Source organism: Manis javanica, chromosome 8 (genome assembly GCF_040802235.1).
Source record: "Manis javanica isolate MJ-LG chromosome 8, MJ_LKY, whole genome shotgun sequence".
NCBI classification, from domain to species: domain Eukaryota; kingdom Metazoa; phylum Chordata; class Mammalia; order Pholidota; family Manidae; genus Manis; species Manis javanica.
Window position 1 is genome coordinate 35,668,649 of NC_133163.1, and position 20,605 is coordinate 35,689,253.

At 43.2% G+C, this 20,605-nt stretch overlaps 1 protein-coding gene across 1 annotated transcript in view; it reads right to left on the minus strand.

Moving 5' to 3' along the window:
• Positions 1-20,605, minus strand: part of FNTB (farnesyltransferase, CAAX box, subunit beta) — a 94,026-nt gene that overhangs the window by 35,962 nt on the left and 37,459 nt on the right. The window contains exon 3 of the mRNA XM_037006220.2: positions 1,173-1,245. Within this exon, the coding sequence (XP_036862115.1) occupies positions 1,173-1,245 (73 nt within the window). The remainder of the gene's footprint in view (positions 1-1,172; positions 1,246-20,605) is intronic.

Here is a 20,605-nt window from a genome sequence, read left to right on the forward strand (position 1 = left end):
AGCAATAAGCCTCTGAGAAAATTCCTTAATCCTGCTTTGCCTGTTTCCTTATCTGTAAAAATAGAGATTCACCTACCTTGTGGAGTGGTGAGGGTTAAATGACATAATGCATAGTAAAATTTTACCATGTTAAAAATTTAGCTGGCATGGTATTAACCGTGTCCAGGCTGACTGGACCGTCACTATGAAGAACTTGGTCAAGGATTGAAAACTCCAAGCCCAAGGCCAAATCTAGCCTGTGGATGTGCCTGTCTTGTTTCCTGCAGTGTTTTGTTTGTTTAACTGGAATTGGCTGCAGCATTTAAGCATTGGGAGATTCACAAAGATATCTGGATTTCTGGCTTCATTAAAAAATATATATAGCAATCTGTCAACCCTGGGTCTGAATTCAAGGATGGCCACAGCTGGCAGGAGCAGAGTGAAAGCAAGGGGCCTCCAGTTTGCCTCAGTCTCCCTCTGGCCCACTCCTCTTATTTTGCTACCAGCTTGGGTCTACAGGCATTTGAGGTAGCCAATCCCTAATGTAAATAATCGAATGTAGAACCCCAAATAAAAAAGTACATTGAAGCTGGGCTGCTCACTGTAAAGTGGGGCAGAAAGATCAGGGCCTCCCATTCACACTCACGTCTGCCTGCCACTCGATCCCATTCCTAACACCCCTTGCCTCCTCCACCAGCACCACCCTCCCTGGAGGCCCTCTGTGGCACCCTGGAGCTCCCAGGAACAGAATTTAAAATGCATGCTAAGTGTGGGCATTTTATAGTGTGAACTGTAGAAGTACTCTCTGGGATTTATATCCTGATCCTTTGGCCAGCACAGGGATTAGATCAGTTTATAGGGCAAAGGGTTAGGGATGAATAGGTAACTGACTTTAGGTGTCTGGAAGAAAGCACATGATTTGATGGGGAAAGCAAGCCCCACCCCACCTCAGCAGCTCCACAAGCTCTGAGGGAAGGCAAGGCTGGAGGAGCTCTGGTTCTGCCCTGTCAGGAGTGGCAGTCCTAGCTCTGCAGGTCCTGGGGCCGTGCACCCGGTGCCTGCCACGGCCATGCTGCACGGGGAGTGATTCTGCAACAGGTCAGGCCCAGAAGGCTTCTACACTTGAAAAGAAAAGAAAGGAAAAAGACATGGTTGATGATTTGAAAGAAAGAGCTCCTAGGCAGTATATTTACCTCATAGGCATCTGTCAGCTGTCGAAGGCCTCTTTTCAGATAATGGAAGTGCTTCTCCCTCTGCAAAACAAGCCTGGAAAGACAAAGAATCTGTCAACCCAGTCTAATGGCTTATGTTTCCAACCCATTACAGAGCTCACAAGCATAGACACACATACTCACAGCCTCAGGACATTCCCCCAGTCAATCAGCAGATAACCAGCAACTTCTTTAGTTCCCCAGGGCAGCTAAACCAGAGGAAAGAGGCTAGAATCTGAATATCCCTAAGGTATATGAAAATGCGCTGGCCAATGTTTTGGGTGAGATCCTCTCCTTCACGGCAGATGACTTTGGACTAAGTGAAAAGCCACGCTGACACATACAGCCACCCAGAAAGTTCCGCCAGGGTCTAGCTGTGAACAGATGTAAGCTCTACATTGTGTAAACAATGTAAATCTAAGCCCTTTATCATTCCAGTCATTTCTCCTGGGGTCAGTTCTCTGAGGTCTGTAGTTTGCAGCCTTGCCTGCTCCTCAGTTGTCCATCCATTATTCCCTTCCCAAAATTCCATCTCCTACGTGCTGACCCACTGCCCTGGCTGGAGGATCGCATTTGTATTCTGCAGCCAGTCACCCTCGTTGGCACTGATGCCAGCAAGGCTGGCTCTGAGCTAGAATGTGCTGCCCATGGGCACCTGCACAGGCAAGCAGAGGACAGGGGCCGTACTTTGTGCCTGGTCTCACAGAAGAGGCCTGTGTGATTGCAGAAGGAAGGAAAAAAGAAGAATGGCAAGACACTGACCGGCCTTACTGACTACAGAAATTAGAGAACCATTTTCTTTTCTAGGTCTCCAATTCAGCAATCCCACTGTATTGTGCATAGAATAAGATCACTGATGCAGTCTCTACCTCAAAGTCTTCCCATTCAGTACTGGACATGAGTAAGGACCTAAGTGGATACAGCGAGTGAATCTGCAACCGATCAGGCCCAGAAGGCTTCTACACTTGAAAAGAAAGGAAAGGAGAAAGACCTGGCTGATGATTTGAAAGAAAAGAGCTCCTAGGCAGCTTTTCCTTTCAAAAAGGAAATGCAGATAAAACACTACTGAGGCTCTAAGGAGAGTGGGCATCTCATTAAGAAAGGAAAGGTCAGAAGAATGGGGGAAATGAGGTGGGCAGCCTTGGTAGAGGGAGAAGGTATTTCCAGGTAGAGATGGCAAGGAGGGGAGGAGACAATAGTGGGATAGTTGAGCCAGAAGGAAAGGAAACAAATAGTACAGACCCTGCATTGTCCTAAAGAACATTTCAATGGTGGCAATGTTAGGCGTGCTGCCCAGTAGGCAGCCACCAACCACATGTGGTTACTGAGCACATGAAATGTGCTCTGAGCAACTGCATTTCAAATTTTATTTAATTTGCATTAGTTTAAGTTTAAATAGCTGCTGGTGGCTAATGGCACTGTATTGTACAACACAGGCATAGAGTGTGCAAGACGAGTGGGGGCTTGGGTCTGCAGATGAGGAATGAAAGGAATGGTTGAAAAGGTAGCTGAAGCCCTTTTTACAGGTTTCTGGACACCAGTAGAGGACTTCCAAGTCAATTTAGTAAGTAAAGGGAAGCCCTGAGAAAAAAAAATGGCCAGAACTGTGCTTTAGAAAAATTATCTGATAGCAGTGATATTCAATGTGTATACAAACTGGACTGAATACAAGTGCTCAGTGGGGAGGGATGAGGTGGGAAGACTGCGTGAGATGCTGTTGAGAGTCAGCCAGGTGGGAGGGACTCAGCATTCTCAGGGCTCAAACGTGCACAGGGACCCATGACAAGACGACTGTGAGTTTTAAGGCACTGGAAATATATGTAGGTGAGGATGTCAATCGCATGGCTGGAAACACATGTGAGACTCAGGAAAGGGATCCAAGTGACACCGACAGACTGGTAATCATTTACTCACACGCAGGTGACAGGTGGAGCTGCAGGAGCGGAAGACAGAGCAGAGAGAGAAGTCTGAACGCAGAACTAGAGCAGACCCATCTGCAAGGGCTTGGAGGAGGACCAGGAGCCACAGGAGAGAAGGAAAGAGAGTTGCATAAGCAGGGGAAGCATAAAGGCAGTGTCAGGTCACAGTGGCAAATGCTACAGTGAGATTAAGGCAAAGGAGGCCAAACCAAAAAGGGGCTGGTGACCTTCAAGAGAGTTCAGGGAGTGGTGAGGACAGATCCCAGACCATTAAGAGGAGGAAAAGGCCAGACTCGATTTCTCTCCAAGGAGGTCCAGGGCTCAGGTCTCCGGGAGCACCCAAGTGTCGAGCATGGGGGTAGAGGCTGATGTGGCTTCCTGGAGTCACAGTCCAGCGGGGACACAGACAAGTCAGTGGCAAATGCAGCCAGTCCACCAAATACTGTGGTCACATAAGCGCAGAGGATGCTGGCAGCACATGGGAAGACACGGAGGGTCAGAGCAAACTTACCAAAGCACACGGAGTCCATGAATGAAGGGGACCGAAAGGACATGAGTTTTCCAGGCAAAATGAAGGGCAAGGGAGGGGGGTTCAGGAAAGGAACACAGGGGCACATTTGAGAAGTTCCATTCAGCTGAAGCAAAAGTACAAGGTAGTGAGCAGTGAGAAATCAGACTAGACAGGTGCAGAGGAATCACGTAATGCAGGGCTTACAGATACATCAGGGATTTGATGTTTAACCAAAGAGCAAATGGCAGTCACTGTGCTACAGCCGGGATAACCCTTGAAAACACTATGCTAAGTGAAAGAAGCCATCACAGAAAGACCACATACTATGTGATTCCATTCATACAAGATGTCCAGAATAAGCAAATCCATAGAAACAGAAAGTTGATTGATTATTGGGGGCTTGGGGGATGAAGGAACTGGAGGGTCATGGTTAAAGGCTACAGGGCTTTTTTTGGGGGTGATGTAAATATTCTAAAATTAACTGTGCTAATTGTGGCACAACTCTGTGAACATACTAAAAACTACTGAATTGTGCACTTTAAATGGGTGGATTGTCCAATATATAAATCATACCTAGTTAAAGCTGTTATTTAAAAGGCAAATAAAATAATTTTTTAAAAAAGAAGTCATATAAGTATTTTATGCATGTGAAAGACATGGTTGGAGTTGCATTTCTACATCATAGGAGCTCAGCATACTGAATGGATTGGGGTGGGGATAAGACTCATGGCAAGAAACTGAACCCACAATCTAAGTGTGTCTATGAGAAGGAAGACCACAGGGCAATAGCCTGAAGGCAGGTGGTTCAGAAAAAGGAGAGGAGAGAAATGCTTGAGAGCAAGGGGGAGATACTGCATATATAAGAGCCTGGGATAAATCTATCAAGGAGGGTCCCAGAGAGGAGGGAAGAGGGTTGGGGCGGAGAGCATGGGAGTCTGGCAGCAAGGAAGAATTCCACATGCTCAGACACAGAAATGATGGCAGACATCATTAGGCTACACAAAGACAGGACTTAGAAGTCGGGAAGAGGGAAACCAAGGAAATTCACGTGGGATGGCCTCAATTTTCTGGGGAATTAGGAAGCAAGACCAAGGGAGAGTTGTGGATTGGCCACTGTGGTGGATGTGTTAGGAAACCTATACAAGATGAACAAAGAGAGTCTGAAGCAGGAGCAAAAGCCCAGCTGATGCTGAGGAGTGTAAACTTCTGGTGAAGCTGTTTGGCAGGCGCCTTTACATGATTTTTTTCTCGGGAATCTCGCCAGGCCCCTTCAGCAGAAGCAGCAATTCGATGCTCTAGAAAGGAGTGGTGAGATGGGAGGAGCAAAAAGGGAGAGGTGGGGCAGGTCATCAGGAGGGTCAGGGATTGCTGAACTAGCTCACTCTGTGTGCTGGCCCAGGCTGAGCACGCTGGAGATGGCCACAGTGGGTATGATGGACAAGAAGAATCAGGAGCCCCCAGGAGGCCGTTAATGAGGGAGGCAGGGACCCACTCACGGAGGGAGGGAGGCTGAGGAACCCAAGCTGGGTGAGGGCAAGCACAGATTTGGAGGGGACCTCCTGACTTCTAACTGAAGGCACCAATTTACCATGGGGTTTTCTATAGATTTGTTCCCTTCTTGAAAGAAAAACAAGTAAAAAAGAAAAGAACTTGATTTTGGGAAGATGGCAGCGTGAGTAGGGCAGTGGAAATCTCCTCCCAAAACCATATATATTTTTGAAAGTACAACAAATAAAATTACGCCTAACAGAGAGACGATAGGATACAGTACAACAGCCAGGCTACATCTACATCTGCAAGAACTCAGCTTCTCACGAAGGGGGTAAGATACAAACTGCGGCCCGGGGGGACCTGAGTGCTACCTCCACCTCAGCTCACCGGCTGGATGAAAGGAGTCGGAGCGGGGAGGGAGAGGGAGCCCAGGACTGCTAAATACCCAGCCCTAGTCATCTGCACCAGGAGCACAGACACACAATGCACCGTGTGCTGGATATTAGGTAAACTGAAAAATTAAATCTGTGAGCAACTCCCCACAGCCAGCTCCCATGGGACAAAAGAAAAGCGAGTGCTTTTTGAAAGTCTTAAAGGGACAGGAGCTTCACAGCTAGATGGAATCGTCCTGGCATACTTGGCCCAGCAGGCTGGGAATACTGAGGAACTCCAGGCACCCCAGCACCCTGGGAGGCAGCGCAGCTCTGAAGCCCCTCACAGCGATAAACAGCCTACCGTTCATTCCTCCTCCTGCGCAGCCCCAGCAGAGCAGCCTGGGAGCGGCCGCGCCTCCAGCAGCTGCCCAGAGCCTCTTCCCAGCGTGTAGCCGCCCGGGCCAGATCCAAAAGCCACTGCCGGTGAGCAGCTGCCCAGCACAGGCAGAGGAAGCCAGGGCAGGGTGCAAAGGGGCACCATTTAAGCAGCAGAGCACACCTGGTGCACCTGCCTCTCCCTCAGGGCTCTGGGCTGCCCTGCCCACCACAGCTCAGGAAATTAACCAGGAGCCTGCTCCCAGTGTGTGGGTAACTGGCACAGACAGCGGAGAAGTCCAGAATCACCCAGACAACCTCTGAGAGAGAGCCTGGAGAGATAGATTGAACCAATCTTCCTGAAAAAGAATTCAAAATAAGGGTCATAACCATGCTGATGGACCTACAGAGAAATATGCAAGAGCTAAAGGATCAACTTGGGAAGGAGAATACAGAAATAAAACAATCTCTGGAGGACTGAAGAGCAGACTGGATGAGGTGCAAGAGGCCGTTAATGGAACAGAAATCAGAGAACAGGAATACACAGAAACTGACAGAGAGAGATAAAAGGATCTCCAGGAATGAACCAATATTAAGAGAACTGTGTGACCAATCAAAACAGAACAATATTCGCATTATGAGGGTACCAGAAGAAGAGAGAGAGAAAGGGACAAAAAGTGTCTTTGAAGAAATAATTGCTGAAAACTTCCACAAACTGGGGAAGGAAATAGTCTCTCAGACCATGAAAGCCCACAGATCTCCCAACACAAGGGACCCAAGGAGGACAACACCAAGACATATAATAACTAAAATGGCAAAGATCAAAGACAAAGACAGAGTATTAAAGGCAGTCAGAGAGAAAAAAAAGGTCACCTACAAAGGAAAACCCATCAGGCTATCATCAGACTTCTCAACAGAAACCTTACAGGCCAGAAGAGAATGGCATGATATATTTAATGCAGTGAAACAGAAGGGCCTTGAACCAAGAATACTGTATCCAGCATGATTACCATTTAAATATGAAGGAGGGATTAAACAATTCCCAGACAAGCAAAAGGTGAGGGAATTTGCCTCCCACAAACCACCTCTACAGGATATTTTAAAGGGACTGCTCTAGATGGAAGCATTCCTAAGGCTAAATAGATGTCACCAGAGAAAATAAAATCACACCACAGAAATTAGACCAACAAAATACTAACTAAAGGCAAAAAATAAAATCAACTATGCACAAAAGCAGTCAAAGGAAACACAAAAGAGTCCAGATTAAAATACCTAACATATAAAGAATGGAGGAGGAGGAATAAGAAGGGAGAGAAATAAAGAATCATCAGACTGTGTTTACAATAGCTTAATAAGCGAGTCAAGTTAGACGATTAGATAGTAAAGAAGCTACCCTTGAACCTTTGGTAACAATGAATCTAAAGACTGCAATGGCAATAAGTACATATCTTTCAATAATCACTCTAAATGTAAATGGACTGAATGCACCAAACAAAAGACACAGAGTAACAGAATGGATAAAAAAGCAAGACCCACCTATATGCTGCTTACAAGAGACTCACCTCAAACCCAAAGACATACACAGACTAAAAGTCAAGGGATGGAAAAAAATTTCATGCAAACAATAGGGAGAAAAAAGCAGATGTTCCAGTACTTGTATCAGACAAAGTAGACTTCAAACCAAAGAAAGTAACAAGAGATAAAGAAGGATACTACATAATGATAAAGGGGTCAGTCCAACAAGAGGATATAACCATTATAAATATATATGCACCCAATACAGGAGCACCACCATATGTGAAACAAATACTAACAGAAGTAAAGGAGGAAATAGAATATAATGCATTCGTTCTAGGAGACTTCAACACACCACTCACTTCAAAGGACAGATCCACCAAACAGAAAATAGGTAAGGACACAGAGGCACTGAACAACACACTAGAACAGATGGACCTAATAGACATCTACAGAACTCTACACGCAAAAGCAGCAGGATACACATTCTTCTTAAGTGCATATGGAACATTCTCCAGAATAGACCACATACTAGGCCACAAAAAGAGCCTCAATAAATTCAAAAAGATCGAAATGCTACCAACCAACTTCTCAGACCACAAAGGTATAAAACTAGAAATAAATTGTACAAAAAAAAGGCTCACAAACACATGGAAGCTTAACAACATGCTCCTAAATAATCAGTGGATCAATGACCAAATTAAAATAGAGATCAAGCAATTATGGAGACAAATGACAACAACAGCACAAAGCCCCAACTTCTGTGGGATGCAGCAAAGGAAGTTTGAAGCGGGAAGTATATAGCAATCCAGGCATATTTAAAGAAGGAAGAACAATCCCAAAAGTGACAATTATTGAGATTGGTAAAAGAAGAACAAATGAGGCTCAAAGTCAGCAGAAGGAGGGACATAAAAATCAGAGAAGAAATAAATAAAATTGAGAAGAATAAAACAAATGAAAAAATCAGTGAAACCAACAGCTGGTACTTTGAGAAAATAAACAAAATAGATAAGCCTCTAGCCAGACTTATTAAGAGAAAAAGAGAATCTACATACATCAACAGAATTAGAAATGAGAAAGGAAATACCATGCAGACCCCACAGAAATACAAAGAATTTTTAGAGAATACTATGAGAATCTATATGCTAACAAACTGGAAAACCTACAAGAAATGGACAACTTCCTAGAAAAATACAACCTTACAAGACTGACCCAGGAAGAAACAGAAAATCTAAACAGACCAATTACCAGCAACAAAATTGAAGCGGTAATCAAAAAACTATCCAAGAACAAAACCCCCAGGGCCAGATGGATTCACAGTGAATTTTATCAGACCTATAGAGAAGACATAATACCCATTCTCCTTAAAGTTTTTCAAAAAATAGAAGAGGAGGGAATACTTCCAAACTCATCGTATGAAGCCAGCATCACTCTAATACCAAAACCAGGAAAAAACACCACCAAAAAAGAAAATTACAGACCAATATCCCTGATGAACATAGATACAAAAATACTCAACAAAATATTAGCAAACCAAATTGAAAAATACATCAAGAAGATCATATACCATAATCAAGTGGGATACATCTCAGGGATGCAAGGATGGTACAACATTCGAAAATCCATCAACATCATCCACCACATCAACAAAAAGAAGGACAAAAACCACATGATCATCTCCATAGATGCTGAAAAAGCATTTGACAAAATTCAACATCCATTCATGATAAAAACTCTCAACAAAATGGGTATAGAGGGCAAGTACCTCAACATAGTAAAGGCCATATATGACAAACCCACAGCCAACATCATACTTAACAGCAAGAAGCTGAAAGCTTTCCTCTAAGATTGGGAACAAGTCATGGATGCCCACTCTCCCCACTGTTATTCAACATAGTACTGGAGGTTCTAGTCATGGCAATTAGACAAAACAAAGAAATACAAGGCATCCAGATTGGTAAAGAAGAAGTCAAACTGTCACTATTTGCAAATGACATGATATTGTACATAAAAAACCCTAAAGAATTCACTCCAAAACTACTAGAACAAATATCGGAGTTCAGCAAAGTTGCAGGATGCAAAATTAATCCACAGAAATCTGTTGCTTTCCTATACACTAACGGTGAACTAGCAGAAAGAGAAATCAGGAAAAAAATTCCATTCACCATTGCATCAAAAAGAATAAAATACCTAGGAATAAACCTAACCAAGGAAGTAAAAGACCTATACCCTGAAAACTACAAGATGCTCTTAAGAGAAATTAAAGAGGACACTAACAAATGAAAACTCATCCCATGCTCTTGGCTACAAAGAATTAATGTTGTCAAAATGGCCATCCTGCCTAAAGCAATCTACAGATTCCATGCAATCTCTATCAATATACCAACAGCATTCTTCAATGAACTGGAACAAATAGTTTTAAAATTCATATGGAACCACAAAAGACCTCGAATAGCCAAAGCAATCCTGAGAAGGAAGAATAAAGCAGGGGGGATCTCGCTTCCCAACTTCAAACTCTACTACAAAGCGACAGTAATCAAGACAATTTGGTACTGGTACAAGAACAGACCCACAGACCAGTGGAGATTAGAGACTCCAGACATTAACCCAAACATATATGGTCAATTAATATATGATAAAGGAGCCATGGACATACAATGGGGAAATGACAGCCTCTGCAACAGCTGATGTTGGCAAAACTGGACAACTACATGTAAGAGAATGAAACTGGATCATCGTCTCACCCCATATACAAAAGTAAATTCGAAATGGATCAAAGACCTGAATGTAAGTCATGAAACCATACAACTCTTAGAAAAAAACATAGGCAAAAATCTCTTGGACATAAACATGAACAACTTCTTCATGAACATATCTCCTTGGGCAAGGGAAACAAACGCAAAAATGAACAAGTGGGACTATATCAAGTTGAAAAGCTTCTGTACAGCAAAGGACGCCACCAATAGAACAAAAAGACATCCTACAGTATGGGAGAATATCCAGATACAATAAAGGGTTGACATCCAAAATATATAAAGAGCTCATGCACCTCAACAAACAAAAAGCAAATAATCCAATAAAAAAATGGTCAGAGGAGCTGAACAGACACTTCTCCAAAGAAGAAATACAGATGGCCAGCAGACACATGAAAAGATGCTCCACATTGCTAGTCATCAGATAATGAAAATTAAAACCACAATGAGATATCACCTCACACTAGTTAGGATTGCCACCATCCAAAAGACAAACAACAACAAATGTTGGCGAGATTGTGGAGAAAGGGGAACCCTCCTACACTGTTGGTGGGAATGTAAATTAGTTCAACCATTGTGGAAAGCAATACGGAGGTTCCTCAAAAATCTAAAAATAGAGGAGGCGGAGCCAAGATGGCGGCGTGAGTAGAGCGTGGAAATCTCCTCCCAAAAATACATAGAGCTATGAAAATATAACAAACAAAACTCTTCCTAAAATAGGGACCAGAGGACACAGGATAACATCCAGACCACGAAGAACCCAGCACCTTGCGAAGGGGGTAAGAAACAAGCCCCGGCCCGGCGGGACCCGAGGGCCCCTCCCCACCGGCTCCAGGCAGGTGGAAAGAAACCGGAGAGGTTTTTTTTTTTTAAGGGACCGCGCCCCGTTGCTAGGGAGGCAGGGCGGCGAGACCGGTGAGCAGTGCCTGGGACCAGCGCCTGAGGACGGAGGAAATCGCGCATTTCCCCCCCCTTTTTTTTTTTTCTCTTTTTGGCGAGTGCTTTTTGGAAGCCTTAAAGGGACAGGGACCCCGGTGCTAGGGAGGCAGGGCGGCAGGACTGGTGAGCGGGTGCCTGAGACCAGTGCCTGAGGACAAAGACTATCCTGTGTTTTTCCCTGCGGGACCGGAGGGCGGGTGCCTGAGATGGGCGCCTGAGGACGGAGGAAATCACGCATTTCCCCCCTTTTTTTTTCTCTTTTTGGCGAGTGCTTTTTGGAAGCCTTAAAGGGGCAGGGACCCTGGTGCTAGGGAGGCAGAGCAGCAGGACCGGTGAGTGGGTGCCTGGGACCGGCACCTGAGGACAAAGAATATCGTGCGTTTTTCCCTGCGGGACCGGTGGGCGGGTGCCTGAGACCGGTGCCTGAAGACGGAGGAAATCGCGCGTTTTTCCCCTTTTTTTTTTCTCTTTTTGGCGAGTGCTTTTTGGAAGCCTTAAAGGGACAGGGACCCCGGTGCTAGGGAGGCAGAGCAGCAGGACTGGTGAGCGGGTGCCTGGGACCGGCGCCTGAAGACAAAGAATATCGCGTGTTTTTCCCTGCGGGACCGGTGGGCGGGTGCTTTTTGGAAGCCTTGAAGGGACAGGGACCCCAGTGCTAGGGAGGCAGGGCAGCAGGACTAGTGAGTGGGTGCCTGGGACCGGTGCCTGAGGAAAAAAAAAAAAAAAATCGCATGTTTTTTCCTTTTTTTTTTTTTTTTTCCTGTTCCCTCTCTCATTGTTGCTGTTGTTGTTTTGGTTTGGAGAGTGCTTTGGGGAAGTCTTAAAGGGGCAGGACAGGACACTTAGACCAGAGGCAGGGAATCTGGGGATCTCTGGGCACTCTAACCCCCTGGGCAGCAGGGAGCACAGAGGCCCCTTACGGAGAAAAATAGCCTCCCGGCCACTCCCCCTCCAACAGGGCTCCACCATTTTGGAGGAGCGGCCCCAGCCAGGCCATGCACACAGCAATAGCGGAGATAAACTCCATAGCAAACGGGCAGGTAGCAGAAGCCCTGTCAGCACACAGCTGACAAGCATAAGCCACTAGAGGTCGCTATTCTCCCAGGAGAGGAAGGCCACAAACCAACAAGAAGGGAAGCTCTTCCAGCGGTCACTCATACCAGGTCTGCAAACTATCTCTATCACCATTAAAAGGCAAAACTACAGCAGACAAAGATCACAGAGACAACACCTGAGAAGGAGACAGACATAACCAGTCCTCCTGAAAAAGAATTCAAAATAAAAATCATGAACATGCTGACAGAGATGCAGAGAGAAAAAGGCAAGAGCAATGGGATGAGATGCAGACAAAAATGCAAGAGCAATAGGATGAAGTCCGGAGGGAGATCACAGATGTCAGGAAGGAGATCACAGAAGTGAAACAATCCCTGGAAGGATTTATAAGCGGAATGGATAAGATGCAAGAGGCCATTGAAGGAATAGAAGCCAGAGAGCAGGAATGTATAGAAGCTGACATAGAGAGAGATAAAAGGATCTCCAGGAATGAAACAACACTAAGAGAATTATGTGACCAAACCAAAAGGAATAACATTCGTATTATAGGGGTACCAGAAGAAGAAGAAAAAGGAAAAGGGATAGAAAGTCTCTTTGAAGAAATAATTGCTGAAAACTTCCCCAAACTGGGGGAGGAAATAATCGAACAGACCATGGAAGTACACAGAACCCCCAACAGAAAGGATCCAAGGAGGACAACACCAAGACACATAGTAATTAAAATGGCAAGGATCAAGGACAAGGAAAGAGTTTTAAAGGCAGCTAGAGAGAAAAAGGTCACCTATAAAGGAAAACCCATCAGGCTAACATCAGACTTCTCAACAGAAACCCTACAGGCCAGAAGAGAATGGCATGATATACTTAATGCAATGAAACAGAAGGGCCTTGAACCAAGGATACTGTATCCAGCACGACTATCATTTAAATATGATGGCGGGATTAAACAATTCCCAGACAAGCAAAGGCTGAGGGATTTTGCTTCCCACAAACCATCTCTACAGGGCATCCTACAGGGACTGCTCTAGATGGGAGCACTCCTAAAAAGAGCACAGAACAAAACACACAACATATGAAGAATAGAGGAGGAGGAATAAGAAGGGAGAGAAGAAAAGAATCTCCAGACAGTGTATATAACAGATCAATAAGTGAGCTAAGTTAGGCAGTAAGATACTAAAGAAGCTAACCTTGAACCTTTGGTAACCACGAATCTAAAGCCTGCAATGGCAATAAGTACATATCTCTCAATAGTCACCCTAAATGTAAATGGACTTAATGCACCAATAAAAAGACACAGAGTAATAGAATGGATAAAAAAGCAAGACCCATCTATATGCTGCTTACAAGAAACTCACCTTAAACCCAAAGACAAGCATAGACTAAAAGCCAAGGGATGGAAAAACATATTTCAGGCAAACAACAGTGAGAAGAAAGCAGGGGTTGCAGTACTAATATCAGACAAAATAGACTTCAAAACAAAGAAAGTAACAAGAGATAAAGAAGGATACTACATAATGATAAAGGGCTCAGTCCAACAAGAGGATATAACCATTCTAAATATATATGTACCCAATACAGGATCACCAGCATATGTTAAGCAAATACTAACAGAACTAAAGAGGGAAATAGACTGCAATGCATTCATTTTAGGAGACTTCAACATACCACTCACCCCAAAGGATAGATCCACCGGGCAGAAAATAAGTAAGGACACACAGGCACTCAACAACACACTAGAACAGATGGACCTAATAGACATCTATAGAACTCTACATCCAAAAGCAACAGGATATACATTCTTTTCAAGTGCACATGGAACATTCTCCAGAATAGACCACATACTAGCTCACAAAAAGAGCCTCAGTAAATTCCACAATATTGAAATTCTACCAACCAATTTTTCAGACCACAAAGGTATGAAAGTAGAAATAAATTCTACAAAGAAAACAAAAAGGCTCACAAACACATGGAGGCTTAACAACATGCTACTAAATAATCAATGGATCAATGAACAAATCAAAATAGAGATCAAGGAATATATAGAAACAAATAACAACAACACTAAGCCCCAACTTCTGTGGGACACAGCGAAAGCAGTCTTAAGAGGAGAGTATATAGCAATCCAGGAACACTTGAAGAAGGAAGAACAATCCCAAATGAATAGTCTAACATCACAAATATCGAAACTGGAAAAAGAAGAACAAATGAGGCCTAAAGTCAGCAGAAGGAGGGACATAAAAAAGATTAGAGAAGAAATAAACAAAATTGAGAAGAATAAAACAATAGCAAAAATCAACGAAACCAAGAGCTGGTTCTTTGAGAAAATAAACAAAATAGATAAGCCTCTAGCCCAACTTATTAAGAGAAAAAGAGAATCAACACAAATCAACATAATCAGAAATGAGAATGGAAAAATCACGACAGACCCCACAGAAATACAAAGAATTATTAAAGACTACTATGAAAACCTATATGCCAACAAGCTGGAAAACCTAGAAGAAATGGACAACTTCCTAGAAAAATACAACCTCCCAAGACTGACCAAGGAAGAAACACAAAAGTTAAACAAACCAATTACGAGCAAAGAAATTGAAACAGTAATCAAAAAACTACCCAAGAACAAAACCCCGGGGCCGGACGGATTTACCTCGGAATTTTATCAGACACACAGAGAAGACATAATACCCATTCTTCTTAAAGTGTTCCAAAAAATAGAAGAAGAGGGAATACTCCCAAACTCATTCTATGAGGCCAACATCATCCTAATACCAAAACCAGGCAAAGACCCCACCAAAAAAGAAAATTACAGACCAATATCCCTGATGAATGTAGATGCGAAAATACTCAATAAAATATTAGCAAACAGAATTCAACAGTATATCAAAAGGATCATACACCATGACCAAGTGGGATTCATCCCAGGGATGCAAGGATGGTACAACATTTGAAAATCCATCAACATCATCCACCACATCAACAAAAAGAAAGACAAAAACCACATGATCATCTCCATAGATGCTGAAAAAGCATTTGACAAAATTCAACATCCATTCATGATAAAAACTCTCATCAAAATGGGAATAGACGGCACGTACCTCAACATAATAAAGGCCATATATGATAAACCCACAGCCAGCATTATACTGAACAGCGAGAAGCTGAAAGCATTTCCTCTGAGATCGGGAACCAGACAGGGATGCCCACTCTCCCCACTGTTATTTAACATAGTATTGGAGGTCCTAGCCACGGCAATAAGACAAAACAAAGAAATACAAGGAATCCAGATTGGTAAAGAAGAAGTTAAACTGTCACTATTTGCAGATGATATGATACTGTACATAAAAAACCCTTAAGACTCCATCCACTCCAAAACTACTAGAACTGATATCGGAACACAGCAAAGTTGCAGGATACAAAATTAACACACAGAAATCTGTAGCTTTCCTATACACTAACAATGAATCAATAGAAAGAGAAATCAGGAAAACAATTCCATTCACCATTGCATCAAAAAGAATAAAATACCTAGGAATAAACCTAACCAAAGAAGTGAAAGACCTATACTCTGAAAACTACAAGTCACTCTTAAGAGAAATTAAAGGGGACACTAATAAATGGAAACTCATCCCATGCTCATGGCTAGGAAGAATTAATATCGTCAAAATGGCCATCCTGCCCAAAGCAATATACAGATTTGATGCAATCCCTCTCAAATTACCAGCAACATTCTTCAATGAATTGGAACAAATAATTCAAAAATTCATATGGAAACACCAAAGACCCCGAATAGCCAAAGAAATCCTGAAAAAGAAGAATAAAGTAGGGGGGATCTCACTCCCCAACTTCAAGCTCTACTACAAAGCCATAGTAATCAAGACAATTTGGTACTGGCATAAGAACAGAGCCACAGACCAGTGGAACAGATTAGAGACCCCAGAAATTAACCCAAACATATATGGTCAATTAATATTTGATAAAGGAGCCATGGACATACAATGGCAAAATGACAGTCTCTTCAACAGATGGTGCTGGCAAAACTGGACAGCTACATGTAGGAGAATGAAACTGGACCATTGTCTAACCCCATATACAAAGGTAAACTCAAAATGGATCAAAGACCTGAATGTAAGTCATGAAACCATTAAACTCTTGGAAAAAAACATAGGCAAAAACCTCTTAGACATAAACATGAGTGACCTCTTCTTGAACATATCTCCCCGGGCAAGGAAAACAACAGCAAAAATGAGCAAGTGGGACTACATTAAGCTGAAAAGCTTCTGTACAGCGAAAGACACCATCAATAGAACAAAAAGGAACCCTACAGTATGGGAGAATATATTTGAAAATGACAGATCCGATAAAGGCTTGACGTCCAGAATATATAAAGAGCTCACACACCTCAACAAACAAAAAACAAATAACCCAATTAAAAAATGGGCAGAGGAACTGAACAGACAGTTCTCCAAAAAAGAAATACAGATGGCCAAGAGACCCATGAAAAGATGCTCCACATCGCTAATTATCAGAGAAATGCAAATTAAAACTCCAATGAGGTATCACCTCACACCAGTAAGGATAGCTACCATCCAAAAGACAAACAACAACAAATGTTGGCAAGGTTGTGGAGAAAGGGGAACCCTCCTACACTGCTGGTGGGAATGTAAATTAGTTCAACCATTGTGGAAAGCAGTATGGAGGTTCATCAAAATGCTCAAAACAGACCTACCATTTGACCCAGGAATTCCACTCCTAGGAATTTACCCTAAGAACGCAGCAATCAAGTTTGAGAAAGACAGATGCACCCCTATGTTTATCGCAGCACTATTTACAATAGCCATGAATTGGAAGCAACCTAAATGTCCATCGGTAGATGAATGGATAAAGAAGATGTGGTATATATACACAATGGAATACTACTCAGCCATAAGAAGTGGAAAAATCCAACCATTTGCAGCAACATGGATGGAGCTGGAGAGTATTATGCTCAGTGAAATAAGCCAAGTGGAGAAAGAGAAATACCAAATGATTTCACTCATCTGAGGAGTATAGGAACAAAGGAAAAACTGAAGGAACAAAACAGCAGCGGAATTACAGAACCCAAAAATGGACTAACAGGTACCAAAGGGAAAGGAACTGAGGAGGATGGGTGGGCAGGGAGGGATGGGGGGGGAAGAAGAAGGGGGGTATTAAGATTAGCATGCATGGTGGGGAGGAAGAAAGGGGAGGGTGGGCTGCACAACACAGAGAGGACAAGTAGTGACTCTACCACATTTTGCTAAGCTGATGGACAGTAACCGTAATGGGGTTGTTAGGGGGGACCTGATATAGGGGAGAGCATAGTAAACATAGTATTCTTCATGTAAGGGTAGATTAAAAATTTAAAAAAAAAAAAAAGAAAGAAAGAAAGAAAGAAAAGGGGATTACTCGTTAACAGGATAAAACTATTGGTAAATCAAAGATCAACGCATGCTTTAAATATCCTTAATGTTGATCACTTAAAGGGTGTCAGATGATCAGCTATGGAGGTACTCTTTTCTGATAATATTCCTTTCTCTTAATTAAAAAAAAAAAAAAAAAAAAGCAGTTACTGTGTGCTGACCTCCAATGAGTTCTGCACAGTGGTATAGAGGGCATGTCAAAGTGTGGGCAAAGGGTCTGTTTGTTTCTACGCAGAAGATCAAGGCCTAGCTTGGATACCCAGAAAATGAAATAAGATACGATATGAGGAGGAGCTTCCGGCATCAGCACTCTCTGGAGGACTCGTGCCGGGGGATGATCATCAAAAAGCCTCCCCAGGGATCCGGACGATGCTGCGGTTGTGGCTGCATCCAGCCCACCGTCTCCTGGACTTGCCATAAGAAGGAGGAGGGAGATGTCTAGGCTGGCATGTGCATACAGTGAGACAACGAATTTGACTGGATCTGTACTGATGGAACTCAACCAGGAGTTGGGAGGGGTGCAAGTTGTAGCACCCCAAAATCTCATGACTATAGACTATCTATGGTTAAAAGAACATATGGGATGTGAACAGATCCCAGAAATGGGCTGCTTTAATTTGTCTGATGGTTCAAGTACAGTTGGAAAATATCCATCATATTATAGATAAATTTTCACAAATGCCTAGGGTGCCTAAATGGTTTTCTTGGCTTCACTGGAGATGGCTGGTAATTATAGATTTGCTTTGTTTATGTCACCGTATTCCTATTATGTTAATATGTGTGTGCAAATTAGTTAGTAGTTTAAAACCTATACATACTTAAGGTACTACACAAGAAGATATGTCAAAGAAATAATCAATCCTCCCAAGGTTCCTTCATATGCTACATCTATAGCTTTTCTTCTTCCTTCCTAATTACAAACCTTAAATAGAATTCGTGCCTCACATCGAATTTACCGAGTATCATAATTCCTCCAGGTGGTAAAGATACCTCGAGACAAGTGCTGGGCATAGAAGCCACAGGGCATAAATCTGCAAAGAAGTAAAAAGCTAACCTTTGCAAACAATATGGCTTCTCTCTCACTTACCAACTTTACATTTCCCTGTATGGCCCCGGAAGATGACTGGTTAGCCAGAGACGGGTAAGATTCCTCAAGGGAGGAACAACCTAAGACAGGCACAGTCGCAGGGGGGCCATCAGGTGAGAATTTGGGGATCAACAGAGGTGAGGCTCAGAACCTCACCCCCCCTGCTTTGAGAGAAATCTTCTGCATCCGTGGATGTCTTGCTGCCCTTGTCTAGCCTGGATTAATACTTAGTCCATAGGCACACACCTGATCATCTGATCATCTACATTTGACTTCTTACAGCACTAAACTATGTTTTCTACCTTTATCTTGCATCTACCTACCACTTCAGCATTTTATTAAAAATAAAAATAATAATAATAATAGGAGAAATGTGGGATCAACATATAAATCAAGTACAAAAATCAAATGAATATTCATATTTGACCTGATGGTTTATAGGTCATATTGCATGATCAAAACCGAAACTTTCTGTGATGAATGCCCTTGTACTGTTCACCATGTAAGAATTTATTCACTCTGTAAGAATTCGTTCACCATGTAAGAACTTGTTCGTTATGCTTCAGAAGATTGGAGACTGACGAGAATTAGGCTTGAGATGGATTAATGATTGTACATTGAGCATTGACCCCCCTATACTGAATTTTATTGTTGTTAACAACCATTTGATCAATAAATATGAGAGATGCCCTCTCAAAAAAAAAAAAAAAAAAAAAAAAAAAGAAGAATAAAGTAGGAGGGATCTCACTCCCCAACTTCAAGCTCTAATACAAAGCCATAGTAATCAAGACAATTTGGTACTGGCACAAGAACAGAGCCACAGACAGGTGGAACAGATTAGAGACTCCAGACATTAACCCAAACAAATATGGTCAATTAATATTTGATAAAGGAGCCATGGACATACAACGGCAAAATGACAGTCTCTTCAACAGATGGTGTTGTCAAAACTGGACAGCTACATGTAGGAGAATGAAACTGGACCATTGTCTAACCCCATATACAAAGGTAAACTCAAAATGGATCAAAGACCTGAATGTAAGTCATGAAACCATTAAACTCTTGGAAAAAAACAGGCAAAAACCTCTTAGACATAAACATGAGTGACCTCTTCTTGAACATATCTCTCTGGGCAAGGAAAACAACAGCAAAAATGAGCAAGTGGGACTACATTAAGCTGAAAAGCTTCTGTACAGCGAAAGACACCATCAATAGAACAAAAAGGAACCCTACAGTATGGGAGAATATATTTGAAAATGACAGATCCTATAAAGGCTTGACGTCCAGAATATATAAAGAGCTCACACGCCTCAACAAACAAAAAACAAATAACCCAATTAAAAAATGGGCAAAGGGAAGAAGGGAGCCAAGATGGCGGCGTGAGTAGAGCAGTGGAAATCTCCTCCCAAAAACACATAGAGCTATGAAAATATAACAAAGAAAAATCTTCCTAAAATAGAGACCACAGGACACAGGACAACATCCAGACCACATCCACACCTGCAAGAACCCAGCGCCTTGTGAAGGGGGTAAGATACAAGCCCCAGCCCGGCGGGACCCGAGCGCCCCTCCCCCCGGCTCCCGGCGGGTGGAGAGAAACCGGAGCGGTTTTGTTTTTGTTTTTTTTTTTTGGCGAGCGCTTTTTGGAAGCCTTAGAGGGACGGGCCCCTGTTGCTGGGGAGGCAGGGTGGCGGGACCGGTGAGGAGGTGCCTGGGAACGGCGCAGGAGGACAAAGAATATCCCGCGTTTCTCCCTGCGAGACCTGGGGGCGGGTGCCTGAGACCGGTGCCTGAGGACGGAGGAGGTCGCGCGTTTTTCCCCTTTTTTTTTTTCTCTTTTTGGCGAGCGCTTTTTGGAAGCCTTGAAGGGACGGGGACCCCAGTGCTAGGGAGGCACGGTGGCGGGAATGGTGAGTGGGTGGCTGGGACCGGCGCCTGAGGACAAAGAATATCCCCCGTTTTT